At 46.9% G+C, this 12,174-nt stretch overlaps 2 protein-coding genes across 2 annotated transcripts in view; one reads left to right on the top strand and one right to left on the bottom strand.

Annotated features, from left to right (window-relative positions):
- Positions 1-12,174, bottom strand: part of T265_08686 (hypothetical protein) — a gene marked incomplete at both ends in the record, with an annotated part of 41,966 nt that overhangs the window by 1,100 nt on the left and 28,692 nt on the right. Inside the window, 8 exons of the mRNA XM_009174560.1 lie at positions 1,367-1,498; positions 2,211-2,435; positions 3,308-3,893; positions 4,474-4,783; positions 6,646-6,788; positions 7,218-7,711; positions 11,181-11,465; positions 11,556-11,826. Coding sequence (XP_009172824.1) covers positions 1,367-1,498; positions 2,211-2,435; positions 3,308-3,893; positions 4,474-4,783; positions 6,646-6,788; positions 7,218-7,711; positions 11,181-11,465; positions 11,556-11,826 — 2,446 coding nt within the window. The remainder of the gene's footprint in view (positions 1-1,366; positions 1,499-2,210; positions 2,436-3,307; positions 3,894-4,473; positions 4,784-6,645; positions 6,789-7,217; positions 7,712-11,180; positions 11,466-11,555; positions 11,827-12,174) is intronic.
- T265_08685 (hypothetical protein) overlaps positions 10,375-12,174 on the top strand; it is a gene marked incomplete at both ends in the record, with an annotated part of 13,899 nt that continues 12,099 nt past the window's right edge. Inside the window, one exon of the mRNA XM_009174559.1 lies at positions 10,375-10,724. Coding sequence (XP_009172823.1) covers positions 10,375-10,724 — 350 coding nt within the window. The remainder of the gene's footprint in view (positions 10,725-12,174) is intronic.

Here is a 12,174-nt window from a genome sequence, read left to right as displayed (position 1 = left end):
ATAACCGACAGTGAACGCAAACAATAAACGAAGGGCATGGATGTGTATGAACATACGCATTCGCGTAATAACTACAGATGGAGAATCATGCGAACAGATTCGCAAGAGACAAAGTGAAGGCAGTCGAGTATGCACACCGTGAATAACATGGGGTTGATGAACAGAGTCAATAGTAGTGGTAGAAAAAAGGAGTTCTTCTGTACTCGGGTGTAAGGCGTAGGATAACATCATAATCATTGCCGTCATCGCAACCACCACCACCACCACCAACAATATGCTGTGTGCAGATGTGCGTGTGTGTGGGGGGGGACGAACTGTTGTGTGGTATAGCACCAAACGTACAAGTGTGTTGTTATTCTGTGTACAATGATGTTCAAATCGAGGTTGGTCACATTACCGGTATGGACAAAAACTGATGAAAATGACTTGAACGTAGAAGACAGGAGGAAACAAGGCAAAAATACAAGGAGCGTGAGGTGGTGGGTTACTGCAGCAATGTACAAAGGTGTGTGGGGTCAGTCTGAGTAGAAAGTGGGAATGGTGGGTCACAGCAACGCTCTGCACAACGGCATCAAGATATAGACATTTGGTTGGAAGTGTCATCAGTTCGCCGAGTGGGTGAACCGCCACGATGGATGGAGGAGTCGGTATCTGTAGTGGGAGGTTCCGCAGGTGGATTACTGGGGTCTTCTTCGACCGTGGAACATGGAGGTGGAGCGTAACCATAATCCCACCTAGGAATTTCTGGAGTTTCGACTTGTACAGAAGCAACTGGATCGTCGTTGGACGTGGGATTTAATTTGGGGAGTTGGGAGCTAACAGTTTCGTCTGGACTGGCGTGTTCCAGAATCCAGCGAGCGTGAAATGCGTGCCATTTCCGTGGGGATGGTCCACGCAACGAATGCTGCAGCAGAGTTTATTAGAAATAGAGGAAAACTGATCAAGTAACCTTTGATATGCACTCGTAATCGTCAGAATCCCAGAGCACAGGTAGCACAGAAAACAGGCACGTACAAAAGTCTACCTGAAGACCACTCTTTCTGAGGTCCACACCCAACGCAGACCACCCTGGTCATAGGCCTACACATCATCATGCTGAACAGGGATATCTTCGTAAAATCTAAACACTCAGTCGCCGCGTAATGGGAAATCCACATACGCCATTATATTAAAAGCAATACACTTTGGTTGCTATTTGACAACCACTGTACACAAGCAAGTCAATCAGCTATGGCCGTGAAGTATGACCAATCCAAAAAAACTCCCATCAAAATAAACAAGTAATGCTGAGCAGATGACAGAACACGGTGGAAATCCGATGGGAATTACATCCGAAAGTAACAGGACACAGGTGAAGACGACTTACCCTTCGTTTACGACGGATGAATATACCGTAGGAACCAACAGACCAATTGATTTTGTGAGTGCGTGGAGCTGACTTGGCTGTGAGTCGATCCGTGGATTGCATACAATCACTTGAGAAGGTATCCCGGAACAGCTAGATTGCGAAAAAACATAGCGGACTTAGACACGTGTTCGAAAAACAACAGCGTGCCAACCTAAGATTTATGGCGGAACTAAAACCAAATAATTCAGTGTACAAATGGGAATATTTGGTGAACCGTCATCAAACCTATCTGGATCGTATCGAGAAAAGTAAGGGTAATGAAGAGAGCTAAGCAAAGCCTGAACTGGTGCGAATGGATTTGGGTACCCAAACACGATATCCTAAAAGATTTCGCGACCGTGAAAAAACGTTTGAAATATCGACACTCCAGTCTAAAGTGGGAGCACCGTAAAGCTGCTACATTCATGAAGAAAAATACGAGCAGTGCGATTACCATTTTAGAGGACTGGAAGTATATAATCGTTCAAACTTCCATCCGGAAAAATTAAGAATTCAAACATCTTTCACGGCACGGATGAGATGTGCACCATTGGTGAAACAGCTTCGCGGTACAAGTAAGGCTTCCAGCAAAAAAACTGAACTGTGAAGCCCGAAACCTCCAAATTACTTACAAGGCGCTATCGAAGCGAAATAGTAAGATGGACTAAACGCTATTAATAGCAAAGGGTTGCGTCCCATAATGCTACCGTGTGAACAGCATCTGGCAGCAAAAAGTGACACAAATCGAGCTACAACGAAGGACTGGCGGGGGGGGGGCAAACTAGCAGCGCAGAATGATACGAAGAAAACAGGGTACACATACCTCCTTGCGTGTGAGGTCACTTTTGAATACATGGCACATGAATTCCCAGACATCATGCTCGAAAGTGACTGATGACGACGACGAAGCGCTTTCGGTGTTCCTAGATGAGCAAGCTGATTCAGTGTCGGTTCCGATCGCCTTCTCCCGCTGCTCATCATGTTTGGAGGCGATGTTGAAGGAGCCTAGTTCCGAAGGCTCGCGCGAGGTGATAGCACTGTACAAAAGCTGTAATTGTGGGAGTGAAACACAGCACGTGTTAAATAGGGGAGTGGGGTGCATCAAAAACAAAATTTGAGATTTACTAATGACGGTGACTCACTGGTAGGTTGATCAATCTGCAACTTCAGCAAATCTAAGCGGCGGCTCTCTAAGATGTTAGACATACGATCTTACTCCACAAGCATCAGCCTACGTAGGAATAGAAAAGCACTCTGAGCCTTGATTGATCCGGCTTTATCCCACAGCTTGTTTCTTACTCTCAGAAGAGATGTTTGTGTATACTTCATACTAACATCCACCCGATAAATGTTCATCGAGCAGAATATTTGGTATGTGAAAACCATACTGTGTAGACTAGCAAAAACGCGACCGTTCCCTTGGTTCGATCTTAGGTCGAGGCTGGTCCCTAGAAAAGTGCCCCTATTCCCGGATTTGGTTTCATGGGTTGAGTGTCCGATAGCCTCCATTGCAATTCTAGCTTGTTCCAGAATCGATCTCCCGATTTCCTCGACACCATACACTACAGTCGCAGTCAGCCGTGAGACATTGGTACAATAAAGGGAAAAAAGAAAGCCGATGGCGTGATCCCCCCAGCAACAGAACCCATCGGCAACTTCGTGCTGTCGGTATGATTGAAAGTAACGACCAGCGTGAACTATGAAAGCAAACATCAAGTTTAAAGGATAATCTATATTAGTGTGTTTGTAAGGCACTAAAAGGTGATGTGGAATTTCCTGATTGTCCATGGGTTTAACAGACAATGGTCCCTTTTAGGGGAGCTAGGAATACCAAGTCGTCTTGAGGGTGAACGACAAAATTCAGCATCTAAAAATTTCGAGCTTACTCCAATAGACCTGAAACACAAATGGCCGGCTTACCTCCTCTGGTTGGGTATCACCGGTTTCAACCAGCTGCTGCTGTCGCCTGCGATAAGCCGCATAAGTGAGGGCTTTCACACAGTGACGAACAGTGCGATAGAGAAACACGGGCCGGATGTGGGAATACACATCGCGGGGGACATAGCCAATGGTCCAAACCAGATGAGCGTTGAGGTAACCAAACCAATGCCTTGCTGGGCCGGAGGGAGCGACCGAGGAAGTGCTGGGAGCGGAAGACGGCGCTGGATAAGCAGGGCGATGGGATGACAAACAGACATGTGGTACTGTTGACGAGTCATATCCAGCTGATCCAACTGTAGGTGAAATCAGCCGGATGAGCATTGTTGAGGCTTCTGAGAGCATTACTATTGCGTAGCAGTTGGGTATATTGTTAGAGGCACCGACTGATTGGTTGCTACTGTTAGTCTGGCTGCAAGAACCAACAGGGCCAACGGGGCCGGGTTGAGTCCAGTTACTGCCTCCACTTTGGCCATGGCATGAACTGATGATGGCAAGGGCTTGGGATCGATAAGCCGCTTCGTTTGCTAGCCGACAAACCCGTGTACAAAGCGGACCACGAATGCTACTGGAATGAGTTGGAAGTAAGATAGAGGAATGGAAAGTAGGTAAAGGAATAACAAGTTTAAAAAAATTAATACCTGACAGCAACAAGCATGGCAAATGAGAATACACAGGTCGGATTAAACAAATACGGTTGAATTTGTCTGCAAAGGGTGGTGAAACGGACGTTGAGATAGAGTGTGGTAAGTTGCCAATGGCCTTTCCATTGGAGGGAGATTGGTAGAGAAGCTATGCATTAAGAGCAACCGCTTAGACGCATGAGAGCCACTAGGTCATGTCTGACAATGTCTCGGGGTACCCATTCAAGAATACGGCAAGGACCAGCGCAGCTGTGTTTGCTAGTACTGGCTTGCACATATCGCGGGCCAAGTCGTTGCTTGACCTCCCTGGGGTCGGTAAGATCGACCCCATGTAAAATCCAATGTCCCATGAGTACTCTTACCAACAACAGCGCCGGGGACAGCAAAAGCAGTAGGCAACAGAAGAAGTAAAGTTCATTGAGTATTTAACATAAGCGAAGACATACACAGTTCAGAAAACCTGCCATGAAGAATGATGAATTTCGCCAAGAGACATACACTTACTGTGGGGCCCCAGGAGCCACTGCAGGGGTGTGGAGATGACGGCTAGGGAAAGGACTGCTGCACGTTGAGCCGGATACCCAGGAACGATGAAGTGACGTCAGCCGATGACTAAGTTCGTCGCCGCTAGCCAGAGCGTGCAACTGCCGCACGATATTATTAACTAGGCGGTCTAACGTAAACCAAGGATAGGCATAGATTCCAAACATGTCCCGAAGGCGATCCTCATAAACGGTTACGTCTTCTCCACCGTCAAGGAAGTCCTTCACCAGTTTTAGAGCACGGCTGTAGTAGTCGGAGGGATCCACACCACCTACACGATGAAAACGGGGCAGTGGGAACATGAGTTGGTAGAAGGCATCACCAAAAACTTACAAAATATAAAAAGGCAACCAGAGGAGTAAATAGACCATCATCATCATCATTGTCAGCTGTAAGAACCGCGTACTCGTCGTACAGTGGTTGTAGCTGCCACAGTTTCATTCACCGATGATTTGGGGGTAAACAGATGACAAACAAGCATCATTGGCTCAAACGTCAGACTAACAAAATAGAAAACGAAGATCGCCACCTTCAAAGGCCTCAAAGAATAAAACGGAAACAATGGAGATACGTGTCGAACCACGCCCGCCAGTCGAGCCAACGTGCACCACAACGGCACCATAGCCCGAGGGATCAACTCAAAGATGATATGGGGGAACTCCAAGGGTTGCATTCGTTTGGTCATATGTTCCATATTCTTCAAAGAAGAACACAACAATATGGAAGGTGTCCTATGATGCCTCAGTATGGAGGGCTCGCTTCCGGAAACGAATAATTTCGTCCTTTGCACCCCACTAAAATCATTCCATTCGACCAGCCACACAGTAGCCCCAACTGCAGAAGTCCTGTCAAGTGCCTTCTCGTGGTTATTTAATTAAACTGGAAGGGGCAAAGCATGCGCTAGGCACCCTACACTCTCAGTTTTTTTTTGACTTGAAGAGTGCATTTGATTCTGTCGACTGGTCAGTTCTCCCTTACACGATTTCGCAACAAAGTGTGCCACAAAAGCTTGTGAATATCATGCGTTGTTTGTCTTCACGCACTTGAACATGCCTGAGTGTATGGGGAGGTGTCAAAAAGCTTTCTTACAAGCAGTGGGGTCCGATAAAGATGTCTAATCTTCATTTATGTTGCGTATTTTTATTGATGAGGCAATCAGGCGAACTCTGGAAGGTCTCCAAAACGCCGTTCTTCAGATCCCTTCGGACGAGAACCTTGTCCATCTGGAATATACAGACGAACCAGCTCGTTGGTACCCCCCTTTTACAGTAACCGCAGAGAACACTTGATGACAAGGTATTCGAACGATGGTCAGGCGGCTTCGCATATGGCCATATTCTGATGAGTGTGCGATGGGCCCCATCCAAAAAATCACAGACCTTATAGAGCTGCGGGTTTTGGAGGGAGACGAAGTACAGATTACACTTATGCCAAGCTGGGTTTAATTCCAACTCACCGCTAGGCTACTCACATGTGCTCTAAACCGCCACCCTGCCCCTCAGAGAACCGATAGACACTTTCCGATGCTACTACCGCTAACTACTCTAATCTTTTTGGTTGGTTCAGTAAACTAATTCCACGTAAGAAGCGGTTGTAGGCTAGGTACGAAGGTGCTGTAAAGGCGGGATACCGGAGGAAAGTTTCTTCAGCCAAACAAATAGCGGTAGCTCGTATCATCAGATTAGTTGATCAATCCCGTCTCAGACCATGACTTGAGGACAAAGTATCGAGGCCATTGGCAGCGAATTCAGCTGCGTTGGGCACTGTTATATCCTTGGATGGATAGGGACCCCGAAACAGGACACATAAACGCCTAGACAGTGGCGAACATAACCCAGTCATATTGTCTTAATGCATAGCTTGTGTTCCCGATATCCCTACCAACAAAAAGACCGCTGCAAAACTTGGATAAATTCATCAGCTATTGCTCTCGAGATGTGGCTGCCAAGCCTATATCTTAAGTCATCGGTAAACGAAACTGTAACGGTTGGGACCATTGTGCAACATGCGGACCGTTTACAGATGATGGCGAGGCGATTCATGGGATGACTTCCAAGGCGTCGACTGTCGCGGGATGAGCACGAAAAATCACGTTCACTATGAAACAAAATTTTGTAATCCGCAAGAACTTACCGCAGCGTTTGAGACGCAAAACCTCAGCCGCTTGCACAGGAGCATTATTCTCCGACGCGGCTTGCATAGATAACTCAAGGCTCCGGGACCGAAACAGATGCAGCCGGCAAAGGAGTAGGTGATGCAGTCTCAGGAAGGCATACCTGATGGAAAGGTATACAGAATAGATGTAAGGCAAACGTAATTCGACCACTGGGGAATGATGCGGTTTAATTAAAACTTTGTTCGAATGTGGCACTATCCCGCTGCACCGCTTTCACGCCGAAATTAAGCACTGATAAATGGCAGGAATCACTAAAGAAGCTCTTGAATTTGCATCTACTTGAGATCCGGTGCGAATGACGTTCATTCAAGAAATAATTGTAATCAATTAGCTGTACAACCGTCTCGGTGCCCAGACAGGATCAGTAGACATGTCCATGCTGGGTCTGAAAGTTCACACCTTAATCACTGAGCTACCTCGAGCTCTAAGTGTTTACCAAAGACAGAATATGCAAAGCTGATGTCAACAGGCAACGCGACTAGAAAAGCAAAAGCACTGGATCAAGCACAGGAAATCTCGGAAGACTCACCAATGATTGCTTCCATACAATAGAGAATAATGTTCCTCTTTCGGAAAATTCGCGCCGCACACATCTTCCATCTGGTGTGACTCACTCGAAGGAGATTGTCGCCCGTCCATCGGAGGGAACATTCCGGGACTCGATCCGAAATTGTTGACAGTATGTCTTTCCTGATCGGCAGAAAAACAGGATGGATCCACTTCACAAGCGTGTCTTGAACCAAATTTTGAACTATACATGTCGGGTGAACCACATCTGGTTTCCTCCAGTCTGTCAGACTCTGGAATTTCGTCTGGAAGAACAGAAGAATCCAGCAGAGCATCAGATTTTCTAGATTCTTTTGCACGGCGTAACCGGGACTGACGACTAGATCTAGTGCGATTGCCCTCTTCGCCATCGGGCAATTCCTCCAACATTTCTTCTTCGTCTTCATCTTCATCCTCCTCGTCATCAGACATGGGAAATCTTTCAGCCATGAATAAGTCCTGAACGACAGTGCGCATCTAAAATGAGTGTTTGGAAAATGAAGGCTTAACCCAGGCTTGGGGGGGGGGGGCAACGTCTAAAAGTGATACCGGGCTCACTTGAAACAAAAACAGAACGGGTGCGAAAACGCACACAAAAGCAAGAAACGATTAATCAAAAGTTCTTATTTCACTGACCATGAAAGCAGGTGAAAACACTGTTTATGCACTAGCATGCCACACTGGCCGGAGCCTCAATCGCAGACTAACCTATGAAAGCCTATGGAACTTGTCATGCAGAAACCCAGCACTATTTTGGAACGGTTTCATAAGCGCCCACATTCTAATACCCTCACACTATTTAACAAGGTAAAGGGAGGAAAAAAGATGGTACAATAGTTATCAGGTGCGTGCCAAGTGGGCCATTTTGGTCACGTTACACGATAGATGAGAGCAACGGAGACCCAATGGTCCATGCCTAGCCTTCGTCTGACATTCAAGTGCGCGGATAACCAAGGCGCGAACAGCATTTGCTAGTCATTCATAGCGTCAGGACCGAGTTTCTTTGGAGATTAAAGATCGTGTACACAGGGTGACTGTAAGGGCGGTCCTACTTTATGGTTGTGAAACCTAGATCCTCTGATCCGAAGACCTAAGGTGTCTTCGAACGTTTGATCGCCCGCATTGCCGCTACATTGCGAGTTAGCTGGCTGCAGTGACTATACAACGAAATGTGCATAAGTGTGGTAACGAATCCAAATCGTTACAGCAGCAGATTAAACCTACCAAGTTGAGATGGTTGCGTATGCCCGTTGCCCAACCACCGCCTACCCAAAGAACCGTTGTTTTCTGCTCCAAACAACTGTTGGCTAAAGGCTCGAAGTAGATGGTTCATAACATGACAACGTAGAATGAAAGCAGCTCCAGTTGGAGTTGTTATGGGAAATTCGCACCTTCCAGGTAACCCTGCAGGACCGATCCCAGTGGCGCGCCTGATACCATTTCCTGCTAGGACTGTTTAGTTAAACTTAAGCTAGGTCTACCGGTTTCCGAGCAGTTGAGTTGGCCGATTCGCACAGTGGGTCGTAGACCGTATGTTTATATACAGGATCCGAATGCCACTGCAGGCAGGAAAAGGCCGCGCAGTCAAACCCATGACTTTCAACATTCCAGGTAGGGAAGTGCTTCGGGGTCGACAAAATCTAATCCTTCGGGTAGCAGAGACCGCCATGAACCGAAAGGGTATCACAAATGAGTGGTTCAAATAATGCTAAACGGTGAAAGCAATATCATCGATATCCCGATGCGACTGACTGTGACGTCCTTCAGGTGTTGTGACAGCCAAGTCGGTACCTTTCGAATAATAATAATAATAATAATAATATAATAATAATCGTTCATCAGTAGCACCCTTTCGGTAACTAGCTGCCATACCACCCGGAGGAAGCACGAGGGCTGGGATAGATACAGGTCGCCCAAGCCTAGACAGAGGAAGTCGAGTGGCAGAGGTCGGGTTCGAACCACGGACCTTCCGGTTCAGTAAATTCGCGCTCTAACCACTTGGGTCATCTCGACAGGTTTCTAATGTGTTCATGGTCTGGCTAGCATTTTATTGTTTTCAAGCAGCAAATGACGGAGGAAAGAGGATAGCGGAGCGAACGAGACTCTAGTAATTGAGGCATGTAGTTCAGTTGCCGTGGTCTATGGAGTTCAACTGGTCTTTACATTGCACGCGACTTGCTTCCATGAAGATATGATTTGAAAGTGGATGTAATTCTTGAGCGAGGAGAAAATTAACACATTGGATTGGTATTTGTCGAAATCAAAATGAATTAATCGGTCTCATCAGTACGCTCCGATTAAACAAACTAAACATGTCATTTCTTCGCCGTGTCAACTCCGTGAGTCCTCCAGGCCAGAATAACGCTGCGGATGTAACTGCTCAACAAACATAGCCCTCGTCTATCACTCGCATACCATAGTGAACATATTTACTGCACACAAATTCATATAAAGTACATTGTAACGTCAAAAATCCACGGTGCTAAATACGACGTGGGGGTGGCGCATTCCTTCCAAAACGGCCTTCCCACGGGGATTGATACAGCTAGGTAAATTGTCGAATTTATCGATCAAATCGACTGGCTCATCTGGAGGCAAATTACACGTGTGAGCTACACGCCAAAAACTGCTGCACAACTGCTTTCGTTAAGGAAACTACTCACAAGATTGCTGAAACCCTTCAACAGCGCACGACCGGTTTCGCCCTTCTTGGGGCTCAGTCCCCGAGTTTCGGTCAACCCAACGTGTCAAATAAACTTAGGTGAGGGCCCTGGGAATGTATTGGTCTCGCAAATGTTACTTATAACGAAAATTCATATATGGCGCAACGATGACTTCCACAGAACGGCTCCAGGACCACTGCCAAACTGAAACCTCTGTACGACTTTCGACCATGAACTCAGCGTTTCCTAACTGGGTACCAAGACCGAACCACTCTTGAAATGCACAGACGTCAAACTGTCTGAGCATCATCCAATGAAAGTCCATGTCTATAGTCAATCCCTCCAAACGTGGCCTCTCCCGAGGAACCAATTTCAATGAACGTTTTCCCGAAGCCCTGCTTTTTCTCATATCATGCCATATTTACTTGATAAGTAGAAGGTAGTAGTTAGTCTGACAGACTCGTTTGTCCCTGAAGCATGTTTCAACTCATGGATTACGAAACCGCCGCTAATGGTGGAATGACCTCAGCTGCTAGAGAGAGGCAGATGAGCAGTGCTTGTGACAGCTCGAGTGATTGCCCATTTGGTACTACTGTCCCAATCGGAGATGTCCCAATGAGCAAGCGGCTGGGCGGTAGACTTGAGAACACTTTTGCTCATTGTATACACTACCCGGTTTCGCAGAAATTATCGCAAGATCAATTCCAGAAGCCGGAGCTTGGGAACACCAGCGAAGGATTCAGCTGCACAATTCAAAGATTTCTCTTCAGTCGGTCGACACAACCAATGAATCCCGAACCAAAAGGACAGCATACGAACAGATACAAGTGAGTTAAAGTTCATCGTACATGTACAACCGAAGAGGGCAGTCATTCCCGATCCCTCTCCAATCCATGGTATAATCGCATTCCTCACTCGGACTGTCCGTATGCATGATGATCGGGTTGAAAAATGGCCAAGATTATGGTCTTCAACCTTCAATATGTCCAGATTCAAGTGAGGCTGGGCTGTTCAAGATGTAAGTAATGCATGGCTGTGGTTGTGAATAAATCAGCCGCGAGCATCGCGCGGATGAGTCGCATTAGTGGACCTTAGGCGTTCGGGGTTGGAAAACTCCAGAAGAATTCGGGGTTTAGTATTTCGTCGCAGCGCACTGATGAGCCTTTGATAAACCCGATCGAGTAGAAGTATGGCAAGCAACTACTCGGTAAATGTATGACAAGTCTGCGAGATGCGAAAGAGCTAACACAAAAATGTCGTTAATCGATGCAAAAAAAACTCACCAAGTACTTCATCGTACGTTTGTCCTCTTTGCTGGTATTGGACTGACGTTTCACGTGATGGATGATGAGCGACGCCGCATCCTCCAAAAGTAAATTTCGCGTAGGCGGTGGAGGGTAAACGAGAGCCAGGTGAGGTGCTCCGTTCTCCTTGTAACCTTCATTCACATTGATCAATGCAGAGCCAAAGGTACCAGGAGTCTTGAGGTCAGTTCGAACAGTTAGACACCGCTGGGTCAACGATGCGGAAATCATGCTGCCAATGAGATCCGGCGGAGTTCGACAAGACTAGACAATAGAAAACAGACTGACAGTTATCCACACGGTTGAAGGGCATTCGATATACCATTGCAATTCGGGCACAGATATGGCACCTACTTTATCGTCCCCAGCAATCGCTTCGATTTGGCTGACCATGGTTTTGCTACGAATTAGAGGGGCATCACGTTGTTTGAAAGTTGCACCTTGATGATCCAGGGATCGGAGATAATTCCGTGCGTCCTGCTCAGCCCAAGAACGCTGATAAGTACGGATGGCATCGCGCCATTCTGAATCTTTTTGCCGCATTCTTTGGATTACCAGTGGGACGGCAGTGCTAGGGCGATTCTTCAGTCCATAGATGACATCTCCAGCCTTGTCACCATAGACCCTAGACCGGAAATCATTTGAAAACAAACAAGGTTAGCTAAGTCCACAAAAACCACACGTTCTATTGTGGCTGCTTCAATAACCTAATCGACGAAGACTCTTATGCTCACGAAGCCAGTGACGAAGAGACTGGACCTTACCGTGGTGTGACGGTTTGCGCACCTCAGCGATCCGTTGAGCTATACTGGGGAGTGTCCCACGACACTCACAGAGTCTCTCATACCAGGTTGGTCAATGGTTAGAGGTCTGACGAACACAGTCTCCCGGCCCTCCAGGTTGGGGGTTGGAACATGTGGCGACTTGTTCCGTAGAAATGGTAATGCATTTGCATTTCCCGCCAAACACCGCT

Source organism: Opisthorchis viverrini (genome assembly GCF_000715545.1).
Source record: "Opisthorchis viverrini unplaced genomic scaffold opera_v5_229, whole genome shotgun sequence".
In the NCBI taxonomy this organism is placed as follows: Eukaryota; Metazoa; Platyhelminthes; class Trematoda; order Opisthorchiida; family Opisthorchiidae; genus Opisthorchis; species Opisthorchis viverrini.
The sequence above is the reverse complement of the archived record's forward strand: the minus strand, read 5'-3'. Positions and strand labels throughout refer to the sequence as shown.